Below are 20,432 nucleotides of genomic sequence, written 5' to 3' on the forward strand. Positions count from 1 at the left end.
TCAATTTTGAATTCCTAGTATTTGCATATGTGTATAATACAGAACATTTTTTCCCATTTTCATGAGAAGCTATGACATTCCATGCATCACATCAATTTTCTGTTGCTTTTATTCTCTGGAAGGCAGTCTAAGGGATTTCTTCAATGGTTCCAATTTGTCAGCATGCTATGGTGGAAACTCTAAAACCATGGACTTTGTCCATGAAGGCTATGTTGCCTCTACCAAGTTTCAAGTGGATCGATTAACATGTAACCTTGGACCTTAGAATGTGTCCGTGTGCCATATTCATTCCTGGATTACTACTTGTACCAGAAGACCAATGATACTGAAGCAGATGCGAAGGTATCTTGAAGCATTTAATCAGCATGGATCCCTGGAAACACCATACAAAATACAAGTCCTTTGTTAATAAATGTCATTGCAGACTTTTTGCCAAATGTGCATAATATTTCTCAAGACATTATAATCTGAAGAAGTTGTTTATTAAGGTTTATACTATTATGCAATGATACTAGGAAATGTGAGTTTTTGTATATAACGTTACATGGCTGAATAAATAAAGATACTGCACAATTTTGCACAAAAGCGATCATTCAAGTAATTTATGTATGTGTATATGTATGTCTTTGTGCTATCCAATTAGTGCTTTTAATCCCAATTTGCATGTAAACCTTGAGTATAACATAATTTGCTCACAGTAAAAATCCTGTCTTTCTAAAGGCTACTCTAAGGTATATATGTATGTAGATAGATAATATAGTATATACAGGAAGTGCAGCAGTATACTTGTATATGTTGTTCACAACATAATTACTGCAACAACTTTTAATTGAAGTCACCACCGTTTTCTTAAAATTGCTCTGAATGACACCTCATTTGTTTACCCTTATCAATGTGGTTACATGGAGACAGCTGGAATGGGAATTTGGTTCCCCTGAGAATTTTGTGCATGGAAGAAGGAAGGTTGCTATTTTCTGATTTTAATACTTGGAGCTGAAGGTGCCAAGTGCTGAGTATTCTCCAGCACCTAATGCAAGTTCTGTGTTTTTTAAATAAAAAAGGCTTGCAGAAAAACAAATTAAGGAAATAACTACTGAAATGAAACCAAGTAATATACTAAGTAGGATTTGATCATGGCAGTACAGTGTATCAGGAAATTGATTCAGCTATTGCTACAACAAAGTCAGTAACCACATTAACAGTAAATTTAGGAAATTTACATTAAGAGCTTGTACATCAAAAGTACAAGCTGTTGATATTTTGGAGAATTAGGATGGGGCGGGGGGGGGGGGGGGAAGTTGCCCAGATAGAACAATTTAGAAGGAAGTAACTGCTTAGATTACATGCTGCCCTGGATTTAAGTAATTGCCATGGACAGAAAAATGACTCAGGCAGTTTGTGGTGACACAAAATATTATTAATGAGTCTTTTGACTTTGTCCAATGGTTTCAAAATGGTAATTGCTCACTACTGAAGACATTTGTTTGAGGCTAGCATGCAGAATCTTGGATAACAATGCTGAAATTCTCACCTGAGTGTAAATTGGCATACATTTAGAGCAAATTACATAACTAAATGTGTGGTGAAGGAAGGTATTTGAAATCATTGGACATTGGTGCATTTATTGGGGAAAAGAGTTACTTACTTTGCTTAAACTCTTATGGGGGTCCTCTGGTGAGATGGGAAAATAAGGCTGTAAATGGATTTAAACTAATAGTGGTGGAGTTGGTGTGTGGTAAAACCAGATACAAACAGGCTATCTGAGAGATCAAAAAGGAGAAAATCTACAGGTGCTGGAAATCCAAGCAACACAGAAAATGCTGGAGGAACTGAGCAGGCCCAAAACATTGACTGTACTTCTTTCCATAGATGCCACCTGACCTGCAGAGTTCCTCCAGTATTTTGTATGTGTTGCTAAGCTTATCTGTGATCTTGTATATACTTTTTTATGCTGTTGAATGGATGCACAAAATGATTGGAGACATCTTGAGGGATACGTTAACTAAAGTAGATTGGAAAAGGGTTTGCCAGTAGGTAAACGGCGAAGTGCGTGAAATATTTCAAACATGTCTTCCATAGAGAATGGGAAGAGATGGGAAATAATCATTCAATAGCTAACTTAGGAAGGCAAGGGTGACATTAGATTAAAAGAAGAACCTAGCATAGATATTGGTTATAAAATGCAACAGATTTCCAGAAACTGAAAGTTTATATTCCCAAAGTGATGGCAGTTGAAATAAATTAGCAATCTTCTTTGGAGATTACACCTACTGGAAGGTAACCAAAGTAACAGCTCCATATGAAGGAAGGGTAGGGGAAAATGGGAAACTAGAGCAGTTAGCTTTACATCTGTGATTGGCAAAATGCTAGAATCTAATATTTGTGGATGTACTAACAATGTAGAGAATAAGGATTACACAGGATCAGTCCAACAAGATCATATATCACCAATGTAATGGTTAATTGAAAATGTAACAAAGGAAGGCTGTTTGGGTCTTGATGTTAAAAAAAAAAGGTACAGTTGTCTTGGAGGCAGTGCAGTGAAAGACAGTAAATTCTTGGAATGAGGAATTATTATACGGTGAGATTGCTCAAGATCCAAGTTTCTTAAGTTTTGATGGATGAGATCACAATTTTTTTAAAAATCTGTGATTGTGGAGGTTGTTCCCAAGTGGCTTAGTTTCTTTAGATGATGACGAGAATCAGGTAATAGTTCTCAAGGTAAAGTCTAGGAATTTGCTACTTAATGAACAGTGAATATTCAATGTAAGAAGCAGAGAGATCTTTTGGATATCAGTAATTATATTGAGAAGCACGCTCCTCAGCCCAATGAGCTCATGCTACCCAACTACACCCATGTGAAGATTGCTAAACAATCAACATTTCGAGCCAAGGACTCTTCTTCAGGACCCGAAACATCAACTGTTCATTCATTTACAGCAACTATGCAGTCTCTTGCATGTTTATGTGAAAATTAACATGCTAACCTGTATGTCTTTGGAATGTAGGAGGAAATTGTACAGCTCCTTGGAGACGGTGGTGGAATTAAACCTGGGTTGCTGACGCTATAATAAGGTTTTACTAACCGCTACGTTATTGTGCTGTCTCTAATGTCTGAGGATTGTATGGACTGGGCAAGAAAGTAAGCATGGGGAAAATTTGGCCATAATCTACAGCAATCTAGATTCAGGGGATCATATTTTTTCTTCATCTGTATTTTTATGCCTATTAAAAGGATATCGGTATGGATGGCAATGTTTCAGGACATCTGTTGGATGGGGCAGAATCTGGTTTGATTAACTGAATTTTAATTTCTCAGTTGTTTTGAGATTTGAGCTTGTTTCTAGATTAGCATCCTGCCCTCTGGCTATAGATCCAGTAGGCATACAGTAAAGCAGCTGTACCCCCAAGTGATACTGTAATATTTGACTTGAATTGTTTTGTGATTCCTTAAGAGTTAAATACAGTGGTTGACTATTTAATAATAGATTACCATTACATAATTAATATTTGACAATTCATTTTGCTGAACATGAATATGTCAAATTCTGCTGTTGAATGTTCTTCACATTGTGGCAATTGTAAATTAACTTTTCCTTTGAAAATTCACTTATTACAAAAATCTTGCAATAAGGCAATAATATTATTGAAGAATTTATTCATAAATGTTAAAAATTCTTTTTAGGAAATTGTATATAAATGAAAATTCCTGTCACTGATCTTTAACCTTTTTGAGGACTATGGATGGATAGGAATGTCAGTGTGATTTTACAATTGTGGTGGCAAAGAGGGATGTGTTTGATACTTTTAACAGGGAGGGTTTATAACTGAATGCAAAGTGAGAGCTCGTCAAGTAGAGGCAGTTTAAATTATTTTATATTTCTGAATAACAAAACCACTAAAAATTGTTAGAAAAGTGAGAGAGAATTGTGTGGCTGATTGAAATCAATCTTCTTTCGTTTGCTTTAAAGCAGAAGAGTTCTTGGCAATTGCCAGATTATCATTTTGATGAGTACGCTTTAACTTATTGTTATTCTTCAACACACTTTAAGTATCTGCAAACCTGTATCAAGGAAACTACTGTGATTAAGCAAGTGAATTTTGTGGTCTTCATAAAACCTATTGCAAATCAGAATGAATTGCTTTCAATGTAAGTGTGTGGTGGGGGTGGGTTTTTCCCCCTTCCAATTGCTGATGTCATGTCTGATGTAGTAGAATACTGCTTTCTGAAAGTTAAAGTTGCTCCTCTGTAGCAGGAATATTAGGCAGGTTTGAGATACTGTCATCTTACATTATAGACCGTGCAGTAAATGATTTTAGAGATGGTTTACAATAGAGACCTTGCAGTAAGATAGAGATGTTCTGACATCTAAATTACTTGGTACCGCAGATATTTCTGGTGCAGCAGATGTTCATTGCAGCAAGAAATGCCAGATTGCTGTGTTCCTGATGACGTGTTGCCCTTTTAAAAGGTATAATCTAAATGTACTTTGAAATCTATACAACCTGATTAATTTTGATTTTTCTTGTTTGTTTTAGCTCTTTTCCTTAATGGAACTAAAGCCACCAATTTCACGGGCAAAAATGATCCTTATCACAAAAGCTGCCATTAAAGCTATTAAGGTAAGAAATCTTGCATGATACTGTCTATTGTACCTATTTTCATGTTATTCCTCCTGTTTTTCCCTTTCAGTTTCTGGTTGGTTTCTTTTGCATGAGGTTATGTTCTTCCCCTCCCCTGCAGCCTCTTACGGGTAAAAGAATGAAGCAGTGTTTCTTTGCGTATCATTACACTTTCAATTTGTCAGTGAATGTCTCAGGTGAATCAATGTTGGGAATTGCCATGAACATTTTTAGTAAATTGCATTTCATCTCATTTCATGCAAAATATAGCTGTTGATAGGTTTAGTTTAATCTGTATGAGTCAACAAATCCCTGGCCAAAGTTACAAAATAAGTCGAGACAGGAATGAACTAGTGTTCATGTGGGAAGATAACAGTTATTTCATTAATAGCTTGGATATCTGTAAAGGTCACTAAAGGTCTGACAATATTATGAGAAATGAAAAATGGACCTACAATAATATTTCTGTCTTTCCAGCTTTACAAGCATGTTGTGCAAATTGTAGAGAAGTTTATTAAAAAGGTGAGAAACTGATTTTTTTCTTGATTTATTAACAATAAATAATTCAATTTGTCCAAAACTGTTTGTTGATTCATAATATTTAGGCTTTTTACTTGTTTATCTTGTAGTGCAAACCAGAATTCAAAGTTCCCGGATTGTATGTGGTTGACTCTATTGTTCGCCAATCCCGTCATCAGTTTGGAGCAGAAAAAGATGTTTTTGGGCCACGTTTCAGTAAAAATATTACTGCAACATTCCAGTACTTGTATAAGTGCCCATCTGATGAAAAGGTAAATGCATCATCCATGCAGAAGATATTTTTGTCTATCTTTAAGCTTTAGTTTTCTTCAATGTTTTGATCTGAGTTCCTGATTGAAGGTGCACTTCTGTCATGTCATTAAAACCTTCCTGACAACAATAATAAGTGGCGGTTGTGAATGGAACAATGGATTTAGTTTTTTCAAGCAAGGGATGACCATGGGCTGTTTAAAGGTATAAAATTAGGAAGCTATACTACTTCTTACAAACCAAGTGGCAAACAATAGAAATTAATGAAATTGTATAACTTTTTTGATGTGTAGTGGCCCAAGTGAAGTGCTTTGGTAACTTTTTGTTAGAGATTTTTGACTTGATACTGAAGTTTCACAATATTTTCATATCTGTAGGAATAACCGCCATTTAAAAGGTTAACCAAAATGATTAGCATTCAGTTTTTCATGCCTCATTAAGATCATTAGATGGTTGTACTCAGAGGTAAATGTCAGCATTGCAAAGATGTGCGAAAATACTACATCAATTGTATATTACATCTATCAGAGTTACAATGTTATTTTGTTTATACAGAGTAAGATAGTTCGTGTTTTGAACTTGTGGCAAAAGAATTGTGTCTTCAAGATCGAAGTTATCCAGCCGTTATTAGATATGGCAGTTGGGATAACACCAACTCCTGCTCCACCTGCACTAGAAAATGCACCTAATAATACAAGTAAGTGTAACTTTGCTGTTAAATAGTTTGTCTAAAAACACAAAGTAATAATGACGCCTTAGTGAATTAGCTTCATAACTGATTTGTTCTTTACATCAGTTTGAAGGGTAGTTAACTATTCAAACAGATTTCCTCTACTGGAATGGGCTTTTTATTTAATTCTTTAAAGGACATTGCAACAAATGCATTAGGATTAAAAGCATTGATTCAATTGATGGATAACTTTGTTATCAACATTTTCATGGGACTTTTAGACTGATAGTAACTTTATTATCAACTACATTGACATTGATAAATTGGAACTACTGTCCTTGAATAAAACCATATGAATGTTTTGGAAAATGGAGGAAGGAATTATTTTGGACAAGTAAGTTGATAATTTCTTCCTATGTATTCTATTTCATTTTTTCTTGCATCTTGTATATGTATTATATTGAATATACACAGGAATAGTGCTCTGATGATTTGAATGTTAATCTCTAAGGATCGCTTTGAAGTTGAATGGTATTACGTGCTTTCTTTATGGTGTTTAATAATAGTAGTAAGAACATGCAATAAAGTATAGAAAAATTGAATACCACAATTAAGGTAGCTGCTTTTTCTCCCCCTCTTTTTTATTTGAGCATTCTCTACAGATCGTTGATTACTTCTATTCTAACTTTTTAGGTTTTTTGGTAGCAAATAAGGCCAAAATAGGAACAACAGAAGGTGGCTGAGGGAGTGGGTGGGTAGTCTGTGAGGCTATAAACTGTTTATGACCTCACAACATCTGTGAGCTCCTGTTACAGACCTTGAGGTATTTGGTACTATCCAAAATGTACCTCCTCCACATCCAGCAAACATGGGACATAGTTGTTACATTTCTTCAAGAAATTTTTGGGCACAACTTGAATCTTTTTTATCTGTTTGGTGATCTCCTCCCACAATTGAGCTTAGAGCGTTTTCTGCCTTGGGAGTCTCATATCAGACAGAAAAGTGACCTGGTCAGCTAGATGTAGCTGTCTGTTAGTAATAATATTGTCAACGATGGAGGTGCTGGTCTGGGAGAGGACGTTGGTATTGATTTGCTAGTACTTTCAATAAACTTGGAGAATTTTGTAGCAGTGTTATTGGGATTTTTCCTGTGCTGTGAGATCCCTACTGTAGAAAACCTCAAGTTTCGTACCTCATCTGAAGTCCTATCTTTTTCTGTGAATCAAATGCTGTGCAGCAATAGAAAGCAGTTGTAAAATGAAGTGTAAATTCTGTCTGCCTAGTTTGATTCTCACTAGGTGCTAGCTCTAAGAAAATTGCAGAGAGCAACACTTCAGGATGTATGACCATATTTGGCACCAGTTAGACTGTGAAGTGCCTTCCTCAAATTCAAATGCCCACAGAAGTTTACCTGCAGCTCCACGACAGATAACGTGCAAGCTATTTTACTACCCAATGGGTCTATAACAGTACAAATCTCATGGAAAACTTAATTTGCAACTAGTGCTATGAAAGGTCACCTGAACCTGGGTAATTTTACTGCAGTATGCAGGGAATGGCTTCACATCCATTGTTTCATAGCACTAAGTCATTCACCAAAGCATGTTATAAGATTGTCTTTCCACTTGACATCTGGAAGACCAAGATTCTCCACCAGCCGCCCTCTTCAGCACCACGTTGCTGTCTAACATAAAGGTTCTCTTCTCAGTAGCTAACTCTTGAGATAAGAAACTTTAATAAGGCAAATATCAATGTTGAAATTCGCCACCACCTTTGTTTCACCTTGCACTTCAACCCTTTTTCATCTCTTTTTCAGAAGTTCATTCATTCCTGGTCATATTTTAGTACCTCTACGTGTCACTGACCTCAGATTTCCTTGGGAGTCTCTTGCCTATGATTGCTGCAAACCTTGCCACTAAATACTTTTGAGTTGGTATCCCAATATAATCACAAACAAGGAAGCTGGTTGAATCTCTGCAAAGCCCCAAGTAAACGTTTCTTTTCTAATTGTAATTCTCAACAATATGCTTTGACAGAAGTTGTTGCACATACCAAGTACAAACCAGCACTCGAAGAGCTTGATATACACTTAATTTTAAAAATTAGGAATTTAAAGAATAAATGAAAATGCTCAATACTGAACTCAGCAGGTTAGGCAGCATTTATGGAAATGAATAAACAGCTGGTTGTGACCCTTCAGAACTGGAAAAGAAGGGGGAAGATGCCAGAATAAAAAGGTAGGTGGAGGGGAGGGACAACTAGCTGGTAGTTGATAGGTGAAGCCAAATCGGTCCAAAAGGTGAAGAAGAAGGAATCTGATAGGAAATGAGAGTGGACCATGGGAGAAAAGGAAGAAGGAACTCCAATTCTATCTCTGACCAGATGTTAAGTGTGCATCCTGCAAGAGTTACTGAATTTGGAATTAGGAGTGGGAATCATATTATTTTGATCTTTGCCAAACCCAGAATGATGAGGTCTGTCTGCAGCAGCCTGACTGCTGCTTTTCATGAAATCAATTAACTCAAACTTTAACCACTCATTTCCTTAATCAGAAGCCCAAGTCAATGGGAAAGGGATTTTGACAGTTTTTATTTTGCAATCTGTGCAATAGTAAGGTTTTGGTGTTACTTTTTTAACAATATTAGCATTTCAGCATTGCAGAGAAATAATGTTCAGCTATTTCAAATTACATTTTCTAGGTCCTCCTGTTGAACCTCCCACACCTGCACCAGTTCCTCAGATTACTTCTGATTCTTTATCTACAATGCAACAACAACTACCCACTTCTGATGCTTTCGTAGCTGTAGCTCAGCTTTTTCAGTCAACGCAAGGAGCGCAGGTAAAATAACAGTTTATAGTATTTACACTCAATTGACTTGTGCTGTACATATTACGTTAATGCTACCAGTATAAATTTTATGTATATTGATTTGAAATGGGCAAGTTATGTTCAATTTCCAATTTTATTGTGATACTAAATGGAAACCACATTTTCTTTCATTTGGTAAACTAAGAGTTGGGTATTTTATCATGGAAAAACTAACTAAAATCTGGAATTTCAAGACTGACAGTGACGATATTAAACTAATTTGTTGTATCCTAATCTTCATGAAAGAGAAATAAAAGCATAATGATTGACTGTTTTTTTTAGTTTGTTTTAGTTAGTTTGTTTTTAGGGTAAATGAAGTGTAAGTTGAGGTTTTTTTGTGCTGTTCCAGGTTGTTTAAAGTTACTCCCCATCTAAGTTTATTGCCACATTTACAAAATACTTGACATGCAGTAACTTAAAATGGATTAAGTACGTGCAGGAAAAAAAGTTGAAAGATTCATTACCTTTTAGTTTTGTGTTTAGGTTCATTGTATTCTGGAACATGCAATTTCACTCTTTTTTCAATTTTGTACATAAGTGATAATGCTGATTTTTCTTCCCCACCTTAGATACAGCAAATATTGCAGAACTTCCAGCAGGCTCCAAAGCAGCAGTCACCAGTTGTAGACAGTGCCATAATGTCTCAAGTGGAGGCAATAACTGCTCAGTTGAAACCACCCAGTACGCAGCCTCCCGAGCAGAAAGCTGCCTTTGACAGGGTATGGAGAAACATTTGAAGTCAATTGAATGTTTGATACTGAGTAGACTGGTCACATTTGTATAAAGTAGATGTTTCAAAATATAGAATAACTACTTTAGGGTCTTTCCTCATGAATGAAATGTGACAGGTTGTTCACAATTTTACTGCAGAAATTGCTTGACCGGTTTGATTATGATGATGAGCCAGAACAAGTTGATGAAGTAAAGAAAGAAGAGCCTACGCCTCCACCTGCTCAAACTTCTTTGTAAGTACCAGTGAACTGACTGTCTTGAGCTCATGCGGTTACTAGTGATCTATGAGTTGTATGTGGGTCACGAGTGATATGACACAAAATTAGTTAAATTATTTGAATTGGACATAGTAATTCTATGGCCACCTTTTTGAATATGCTGTTGTTAATCAACAGTATCAAGTTGTTCACCACATGAAAATATTAAATATGTATAGTTGTACATGAAGAACTCCATGCATTCTATGGGTACTTTTAATGGGATTTCTAGTTTGCTGAATTAAACATTGTTTGTTTTGTCTACTTAATTTTAGTGCCTATTCGGGAGAAGGCTTACAGCCACCTATGTATCAGCAGCTTGGAATACAACTGCCAAATATGGAACAATTTCAGCAAACTTTGATGGGTCTTCAACAAGAGACATTGCAACAACAGGTTAGTGAATGCAACAAGTTTAAAATCCTGGAATCAACATTTTTTTAAAACTGAAAAATGGATGCGCATCAGCTATTTAGTTAACATACCTGAATATGGTAGTATTGTGATTAATATTTACAATATCAAAATGCAAATATAGAACAGGAAGACCAATTAAATAGTCCACAGTGTAATAAACAGTCTGAGCTTCCACATTTCCTACCTCTTAATGGAATAAAAAATGAGTGTTATACTTAACTAAGTACAGAGCAACTTCACAATGTTCTTTTTCCACTAGTACAAATGAAAGAGCCAGTTGAAGTCGTCATTTTGTAACTTGGGGAGTGGTCAGTTGACATTTTTGTACAGCATAAGAAATGGCCGCCTTTGTGAGCCATTCAATTCCTTGTGCACTTATGGTTGACTTTTGACTTTTGTGCTACTTTCCTGGATCCTGGATCAGCCTCTACAGCCACCTGATGACCCACAAATAGACAATCTCTTAGGAATCCCAGCCAGGAAAAGTTTCATCTATGCATGCACCCAAATTAAATACTTAATTTGTTTTGTTTACTTAACTGAGAATCATCACATATTAAATAGTATGTTGGTTATTGTATCATCACAAAAGGAAATCATTTTTGTTTCCTTATATTGATGAAAGATTTGATGAATGCATGTGTGTTGAACGGTATTAGCAGGATAATAAGGGAAGTCTGTTCAGAGCGGTCAATCCAAACTTTTTTGCAGCAGCAATCAGTATTCTGAATTGAATGTCCTATCTGTTTACCTGTCCATACATTATTTTAATTAAGACTTTGAGGACCTTTGAAAGTATGTTAGAAAAAAATGTTGAACATAGAAAAGAGATTCTTAGTTTAGCTTAGATTCTTCTCAGGTTTTTACTGGGTTCTTCATTGTCCTCCCAATAGTTGTAAAGGGAAAATTTGCTTTGGTGTCCAAATGTGACAATGTTTTGCTGAATTTAACAGCTGTCCTTAAGGATTAGGTACTTCAAAAATTGCATTGATTAGGTAAGAAACCAGCTTTTTAGTGTACTGATTGGGAGGATGGTGCATTGTTGTAGAGGAGAAAATGTGTGTTTTTCAAAAAGGTTATTCAGTATCTGTTTTCACTAAAATTCATTGAAGCTTAACCATGAATAAGTTGGAACTTGGATGGTTATCACATGTCCATTACGTAAGGTTGCTTTTTAATATTGAAGATTTATTTTGACATTGAATAATTTTAGAGTTTATGGTCATTTATTCTATTTCAGATGCCCCCACCTCCCAATGGGCAGTTGCCAACTTATGGAATGGTTCCTGTTCATCCTTATGCACCTATGCCTCAGCCTACTATGCCTCCTGTACCACCTTTACAGCCTGTTTTTCAGCAAGAATATCATGCTCCTACTGAGGTACCACAACAACAGCAGCAGCAACCACAGCAGCAGCAACAACAGCAAGTGAGTTAAATTTAAGTTGTGGTGCAATGCAAGTTAGTTTAAACAGTACCAACAAAATGATTTTTTTTTTTGTTCTTTTTCAAGGAAGTAGATATGGAGATTGAAAAGCCTGAAATACATGAAGCAAAACGTCGTAGTGTTGAAAACAGACGGTCACGCACTCGATCTGGATCCAGGTTAGTAATAGGCTATAAGTTTGCACTATATGAATGTACTTGAAACAGCTTCAAGGATGTAACTATCTATCTCCTGCAAGGATCCATGTTGAGAACTTAACTGTAAATGTTAATGACTTACATTATGCAGTGAAAAGCCACATATTCTGAGTATGTTTATTGCTTACTGTACTAAGAGAAACATTGAATTTCATATGTCAAAAACGAATGGACAACAAGCATTCCGCGAGGTTTAACACTTAGGACGTAAAATGGATAAAACGGAATTATTGTGGTAAAATCTAAAAATTGTAGACATCTAAATATGCCTTGGATTTTATGTACATGAATCATTAGAGTGTAGTAAAATGTATTTACAAATCAATTTAGGTAGTTGCTTACATAAAATGTCTTTTTATTTGCCCTGACAATGTGACAATGCATTCTGTGAGATGGTTTCCTGATTAGACGGTCAAAGTTAGTTCACATAATGCCTCAGTATCAGAGCTTTCAAATGAGTACAAATATTTTTGGTTCCTTATGTGAAACCCTTCAGACCTTTAATTGGAATATTGATCATGTGGCATATTGAGTTGTGTGAAAAATAAGGTTGTGACCCATGTCCTCAGAGAAGGCATCTTTGCCAGGAGATTCTGGGAAAAGACTGGGGTATTTGTCATGGTTTGTCTCAAACAGATGTTTTACATAAGTCTCTGTGCTTTATCTGAGGTTCCCAGAGGGACATGCTGAAAGAAATATCATTTGCTGTGAGGAGCCATCAGTGCAGTGAAAGTGCCCTCTGAAATGCTTGTAAACTTAGTTATTTCAGAGCAAAAATGTTTGCCAGTCATTTTTGGAGAAGTACCACTTTACCACTGCTCCATTCTTATTAATGCTATGAATGAATGATAACTAATGATTTGCTAATGTTAAGTAATGGCAATAATGTGACATTAAGAAAATGCTCTCTTGAATATTCTAGACAACATACTTCTGAATAATTTAACAAAATATACTTTGACAGCATCCTGAGCTAGTTCAGAGAATCAGTGGAGTTACAAGTGGGAATGTTGGCCTTTATATTTTGAGGCCCAGGGTGGAGTTGTATGAAACCCTGGTTAAGTTATTTTAGAGCAGATCTGGTAAATACAGCTGGGAAAGACTTAAAGGTGTACAAAATACATTTGTCAAATTGACAAATGAAGATTTCAAGATATATAGGAGAAATTATCATTGAGAGAGAACTTATTTTCTGCTGGGAGGGCAGTGTGAGTAGGTGTATCTTGAAAATTAGTGCAAGACACAAAGGGTGTAGAGGTTTGGAAGATGCTAGATAAATTGTTTATTTTTAAATTAGTGATGGTCTTTGGTTAACTTCTGTTCTGTTTTCGACATTTATGGGGCAGGAGCAGGCAGAAGAAACTAAATCCCAGATCACCCATAAGCACATTGAGGTCAAGTTTAAGGGATTTAAATCGCCTACTTCCATATCTGCATTCCTTATAAAAGTAAGCAAATAACTTTAGGCACTTGTTTTCTCTTCTGTTTGCACTCAGCTGATAATTCAGTTTCCTACTTCATTTGATCATTGTAACTCTGAACTAGCGGTTTCTGAGCCAGTTTCTTATGGACATGTATCGCAGTACATCATGACACCTGTTGTCTGGATTTCCTCCTTTTTGGGGGTAATAATTCTACAGAAATTTTAAATTGTTCAGTGACTATAATTCAGAATCATTTTTACTTTCGGGGCGACACAGTAGCATAGCAGTTAGCACAATGCTATTACAGCACTAGTGACCGGGGTTAATTAATTCCCACTGCTGTCTATAAGGTGTTTGTATGTTCTCCCCATGACTGTGTGTTTCCTCCCATGTTCCAAACACACATGAGTTATTGTGTGAATTGGTCCCATGAGTGCAATTGAGCAGTGCAGGCTGGTTGGGCTGGAATGGCCTGTTACCATGCTGTATCTTTAAAATTAGAAAAAAAGTCATAAAATTTGTTTTGTGGCAGCAGTAAAGTACAGAAAGGTTCCAATAAGCAATATAAAAATAAATAGAGCGAAAAGACAGCAAAATAGTGAGGTAGTGTTTATCTTATGGACCATTAAGAAATCTGATGGTGGGGATGGGGGTCACTCACAGTTCCTAAAACTTCAAGTTCCTGTACTTCCTCCTTGATGGTAGTAACATGAAGAGGACATGCCCCAGATGATGAGGGATATTATTAATGGATCTCCTCTTCTTGAGGCACTGTCTTTTGTTGAAGTTTAAGTTTAATTGTCATTCACCATACATGAATGCCCATCAATACAGCCAAATGAAACTGTGTTCTTCTGGGGCCAAGGTACAAAACAGTGCCAAACAGTCACATAAAAAATGTAATATAGCCCAAATCCCTGAGTCTATGAATCTCGTCAGCAAGGACAACATAATCCAACTTCCTCCGAGCGAGCATTAGAGGCAGCACGATACCAAGGGGACACTGCGCCGCATCGCCTCCGGGCATGGGCTGCAACTTCTGGGGCAACTGCAAACTAGCAAGCCCGCAGCTTCAGCATTGTCTGTGCTTCAACTGAGGCCAGGCAGCTCTCCCCAGTTGTTGGTCCCGTCAATAAACCGGTGAACTGGACTTGCAGCATTCCACATTACCAATTTTCAACAGGGATTGCGATCAGAGGAAAAACAACTAAGACAATCACTCACTGTTAGACTGCACACTACCTTCGCACACCAACTACTTTTCTATAGCAGGTAGCAGCATGATCTACACCAAGTCTAGTTCCTCTAGCTCCTCTGCCTGTGAGCAAGTTGCTGATGGGGTAGACCTGCAGGACTTGAAGTTCTTAATGTCCAGCATTATCATTTGATCATAAATAAAAAGACATTTTTAAAAAGGACAAAAACAGCTTTGGTCCCAGAGAGGCTGCTGTATCTGAGGGCGCTACCCTCTTACTGGATTTTGAAAATGTTCTCAATGGTGGGAAGGCTTGTGCCCATGATGGAGATGTCTTGAGACTACAACCCTCTTCAGCTTTTTTCAGTCCTTTGGACCCTCATACTATGTGGTGATGCAACCAGTTAAAATGCTGTCTGTGGTACATTTGGAGAAATTTGCTAGTCTTTAGTAATATGCCAAATATTTTCAAACTCCTAATGAAGTATAGCTGCTGGTGTATCTTCTTTCTGTTTGTTTCAATATGTTGGGCCAGGGAATGGATCCTCTGAGATGTTGATGCCCAGGAGCTTGAAGCTCTCACCCTTTCCACTGCTAACCCCTTGAAGAGGACTGGTGTGCCAACTTCCCTTTCCTATAGTCCACAATCAATTCCTTGCTCTTATTGATGTTGTGATACCATTCAACTAGCCAATTTATCTCACTCCTGTGTGCCTCCTCGTCACCATGTGAGATTCAGCCAACAATAGTTATTATCTGCAAATTTACCTTGCCAAACAGTCATGAGCATAGAGAGAATGGGGCAGTGGACTAAGTGTGCATCCTTGAGGTGCCCCTGTGTCTGATTGTCAATGGAAAGGAACTGTTATTTCCCCTCTGCACTGATGTGGTCTCTCAATGAGGAAGTCAAGGATCCAAATGTTAGGTTTCAACTTGTGCAAAATAATGCCATGCAAACCCTACCACAGCCAACCTGCAACCAATTTAAATGTTCCTTGTCCTCACAAATGAAATGCAAGAAAATGAAAATTAATTTCACACCTAATTTTCCAAGTTTTCAAAAATTGTATCCATGATCATCGAATGGAGATTGGTGAAACATAATGTAGGAGCAGAAATGGTGGTAAATTAGGAACTTCTGTGTCAGTTAAGATACTTGTCAATCTACATAGGTTTATTTATTATGTCTTGATAAATTTAGATTGTTGGCTACTAAATGCTTATTCTCTCATAGACAATAAATTTGACAGTCCATTATGTTCCTGTACTCAAATGATTGCTAAATGGCCATCATTTTTGCGGTTCACTGTTCACCCTTATGGTAGAACTGTCAGGAAAAATTCAGAATACATAGACATGCTTTGGAAGTTTGAAATGCAAATTTATAAATTAATAACTTTAAAAGCTGAACTTCCTGACAGATTGCAGCAGAGTAGGTGCATTAATCAACTTCACAAATTCCGTTCATTTCTAGAACCAGGTTTTAATTGAGATCTTGTTATCTGTTCATAATTGTTAATAGGCAACCTAGCTGATGTGAAAGATATTCTTACAGTTCAGAATGTGAGTATTGAGAACAGTGCTGTCTTTAATTATTAGCATTGTTATTCAGTTTTAGATATTTTGTCGAAATTGGAAGGATTTGTATTTGTTCAGAAGACTGGTTGTTAAAGTATAGATGGATTTATAAGACCTGATGTGGAATATAAAGCATTTATTTCTTTTATTTTTCGCAGATCTCCGAAGAGGAGACGTTCTCGGTCAGGTTCGAGGTCCCGAAGATCAAGACATAAACGTTCTCGATCACGATCTAGAGAAAGGCGAAGGCACTCTCCTCGATCCCGAAGTCAAGAAAGACGTGAACGAGAAAAGGAGCGAGAACGGCGGCAAAAAGGGCTTCCTCCAGTAAAGTCTAAAATTGTCAGCGGTGGGTAAAATGAGTCTAGTAAAAAATCCTCTTGTTTCCACCAAAGACACATTGGATTATATTTTAAAGGAACATTCTGCCACTAATGTAGTTTATGAATATAATTCTTCTGCAACTAATCTTAAAAAAAATGCTCATAATATTTAGCTAAGATCATCAGTTTTTGCAAGTGAATTTTTTCTAAACACAAGGGCTATTTCTGTTTTGTACATTCAAATCACATTTGTACATTCAAATTACATTTGTTATTTAAACATTTCATATTGTTAAGGCAAAAATATTCCTGTATTTACGCTTTTCATCTTGAATCCAGTTTGTAGCACAACTCTCTGGATAGGACAACTGGATAAAAGAGCAACACAGCAGGATGTTGCAAATCTTTTGGAAGAGTTTGGCCAGATAGAATCTTTGAATGTAAGTATATTTTATCAATGAAAATTCATTTGTTGCCTTGGATTAAGTACCAATGTATAAATTATCTATTTTTCATTGTATGGAGCTAGATTCTTGCCTTGGCCAAGGAAAACAGGAATAAACCAGCTAATGTTTTTACCACCTACTTGCATCCTCTGATTGTTGCTGGGTCATGACTATATTGCTATTGTAAGATCTAAGCTGGTTTTGACTTGCCTGTTTTAGTTAAAAAAAAAAAAAAGTTTTTTGCTGTGCATGTAAGGTAATTTTTGAGAGTAAAATTCATAGTTGAGTGTTGCTGGGATCTGATCCATCCTTCATTCAGAAATTAAATTAGTAGATTTAAGGTTGGGGAAAACTAATTTTAAGATTTGTAGAGCAAAATTACTTTTTGTGCCATTGTATAAAATTAATTACTGTATGTTTGTTACATATTTGCTGGTTAGGGTTGCTTAGCAAGATGTAAGGTATAACATTCCAATCTGAAGCTACCTCTGCTCATACATGACAGTTCTATTCACGATTTGTGGTCTACTTTATACAAGTGCCAGTTTGGACCAGAATTAATTCTGTACAGTTGCAAGAAAAAGTTTGTGAACTCTTTGCAATTACAAGGTTTTCTGCATTAATTACTCATAAAATGTGGTCTGATCTATGTCTAAGTCTGCCTAAACTAATAACACACATACAACTACTTTTCATATCTTTATTGAACACATTGTTTAATCATTCACAGTTCTGGCTAGAAGTATGTGAACCCTTGTATTTAATAACTGGTAGAACCTCCTTTAGCAGCAATAACCTCCACCAAACGTTTCCTGTAGCTCATTTCATACAAAGCTGTTTCAGGTCATCAATATTTCTGGGATACCGTGCACAAATCAACCCTCTTCAGGTCATGCCACAGCATCTCAATTGAGTTAGTCTGCTCTGACTTGGCCATTCCAAAATGCAATTTTTTTTCTTCTTTTTAAACCATTCTGTTGTTGATTAAATCTTGTGTTTCGGATCATTTTGAATCGCAAAAGGTTGGTTTGCAGTTGCAGGAGACTATCAAGAAGACAAGAAGAATGTTGGCCTTCATTGCTAGAGGGATTGAATTTACGAGCAGGGAGCTTTTGCTGCAACTAAACAGGGTACTTGTGAGGCTGCACCTGGAGTACTGTGTGGTCTCCTTACTTGAGAAAGGCTATACTGGATTTGGAGGTGGTGCAGAGGAGGTTCACCAGGTTGATTCCAGAGAAGAGGGGGTTAGACTATGACGAGAGATTGAGTCGCCTGGGACCGTACTCACTGGAATTCAGAAGAATGAGAGAAGATCTTATAGAAACATATAAAATTATGAAAGGGATAGATAGGATGGGGCAGGAAAGTTGTTTCCACTGGTAGGTGAGACTAGAACTAGGGGACATAACCGCAAAATTCGAGGGAGTAGATTTAGGAGGGAGATGAGAAGGAACAGCTTTTCCCAGAGCATGGTGAATCTGTTGAATTCACTGCCCAATGAAGCAGCGGAGGCTACCTCGGTAGATATATTTAAGACAAGGTTGGATAGATTTTTGCATAGCAGGGGAATTAAGAGTTATGGGGCAAAGACAGGTAGGTGGAGATGAGTCCATGGCCCGATCAGCCATGATCTTATTAAATGTTGGAGCAGGTTCGACAGGCGAGATGGCCTACACCTGCTCCTATTTCATATGTTTTTTATGTTCATTGTCTTGTGTCATCCAATTTCTATTAAACTTAAGGTGATGGACCACTACCCTGACATTCTCCTGTAAAATGTCTCGATACAATTTTGAATTCATTGATCCCTCAATGATTCCAAGCTGTCCAGCCCTTGAGGCAGCAAAGCAGCCTCAGATCATAATGCTCCTTCCACTATTCTTCACAGTTGGGATGAGGTTTTGGTGTAGGTATGCAGTGCCCTTTTCCCTCCAAATAGAGCTGTGTATATTTCTACCAAAATATTTGATTTTTGTCTCATCTGTCCTCAGAACATTGTCCCAGAAACATTATAGACATCCAGATGGCCTTTTGCAGACTTGAGACATGCAGCAAAGTATTTTTTGGAGAGCAGTACTTTCTTCCGTGGTGTCCTTCCACGAACACAATTGTCATTCAGTGTTTTGCTGATAGTAAACACGTGAACAGAGTCTTTGGCAAATTCTTGAGTTTTCTGCTGTTACCCTTGAGTTCTTTCCCACCTCCTTTAGCAATGCACGTTTTGCTCTTGGTGTGATCTTTGTGGGACTCCCATTCTTAGGAAGAGTTGCAACAGTACTGAATTTCCTCCATCTGTAGACAATTTTTCTTAATGATGAACAGTCAGGTCTTTGAGAAATGCTTTTGTAACCTTTTGCAGTTTCATGCATCTCTACGATTCTTGTTGTTTTGATCAAGGCATGGTGCACATAAACAGATCTGTTTTGAGGAAAGCAGGCTCTGTCAGACCTGACTATGAGTGTCTTTTTTATAGGGCACCTCTACAACCCACACATCTACATCTCAATGATTGGAACACCTGACTCCAAATAGCTTTTGTAGGAGGCATTATCCTAGAGGTTCACATACTTTTTTGAACCTAGACTGAGATTGTTAAAATGATGTACTCAGAATTGGTGAGAGTACAATTTTTTGTGTGTTGTTCATTCAGGCAGATTGTTTTTGTCTATTATTGTGACCTAGATGAAGTTCAGACCACATTTTATGAGTTATTAATGCAGAGAAACAGGTAATTGCAAAGGGTTCGTAAAGTTTTTTTCTTGCAACTGTAGATAGTGAGGTGGCAGAGGAGATTTACAAAAATAGCACTAATGAGTCAAAATTTAACTTACAAACCCCATTTCCAGAAAAGTTGGGATATTTTCCAAAATGCAATAAAAACAAAAATCTGTGATATGTTAATTCACATGAACCTTTATTTAACTAACAAAAGTACAAAGAAAAGATTTTCAATAGTTCTACTGACCAACTTAATTGTATTTTGTAAACATACACAAATTTAGAATTTGATGGCTGCAGCACACTCAACAAAAGTTGGGATAGAGTTAAGATTGAAAAGTGCACAGAAAAGTCATGCTACTGTGACAATTATAGCCACCTGGGCTCGGCAGTACTTCGGAAAACCATTGTCATTCAACACAGTCTGTTGCTGCATCCAGAAATGCAACTTAAAACTGTATTACGCAAGGAGGAAGCCATACATTAACTCTATACAGAAACGCCGGCGAGTTCTCTGGGCCCGAGCTCATCTCAGATGGACCAAAAGACTGGAACTGTGTGCTGTGGTCAGATGAGTCCACATTTCAGCTAGTTTTTGGAAAAAAACAGGCGTCGAGTTCTCCGTGCCAAAGATAAAAACGACCTTCCAGATTGTTATCAGTGAAAGGTGTAAAAGCCAGCATCTGTGATGGTATGGGGGTGCATTAGTGCCCACAGCATGGGTGAGTTGCATGTATGTGAAGGTAC

The 20,432-nt window shown here is 37.0% G+C and overlaps 1 protein-coding gene across 1 annotated transcript in view; it reads left to right on the top strand.

Annotated features, from left to right (window-relative positions):
- scaf4a (SR-related CTD-associated factor 4a) overlaps positions 1 to 20,432 on the top strand; it is a 72,966-nt gene that overhangs the window by 29,779 nt on the left and 22,755 nt on the right. Inside the window, exons 2-13 of the mRNA XM_072260572.1 lie at positions 4,540 to 4,623; positions 5,101 to 5,145; positions 5,253 to 5,414; positions 5,968 to 6,109; positions 8,782 to 8,921; positions 9,521 to 9,670; positions 9,822 to 9,916; positions 10,216 to 10,336; positions 11,598 to 11,786; positions 11,871 to 11,962; positions 16,357 to 16,547; positions 16,861 to 16,961. Coding sequence (XP_072116673.1) covers positions 4,540 to 4,623; positions 5,101 to 5,145; positions 5,253 to 5,414; positions 5,968 to 6,109; positions 8,782 to 8,921; positions 9,521 to 9,670; positions 9,822 to 9,916; positions 10,216 to 10,336; positions 11,598 to 11,786; positions 11,871 to 11,962; positions 16,357 to 16,547; positions 16,861 to 16,961 — 1,512 coding nt within the window. The remainder of the gene's footprint in view (positions 1 to 4,539; positions 4,624 to 5,100; positions 5,146 to 5,252; positions 5,415 to 5,967; positions 6,110 to 8,781; positions 8,922 to 9,520; positions 9,671 to 9,821; positions 9,917 to 10,215; positions 10,337 to 11,597; positions 11,787 to 11,870; positions 11,963 to 16,356; positions 16,548 to 16,860; positions 16,962 to 20,432) is intronic.

The sequence above is a fragment of the Mobula birostris genome, chromosome 6 (assembly GCF_030028105.1).
Source record: "Mobula birostris isolate sMobBir1 chromosome 6, sMobBir1.hap1, whole genome shotgun sequence".
In the NCBI taxonomy this organism is placed as follows: Eukaryota; Metazoa; Chordata; class Chondrichthyes; order Myliobatiformes; family Myliobatidae; genus Mobula; species Mobula birostris.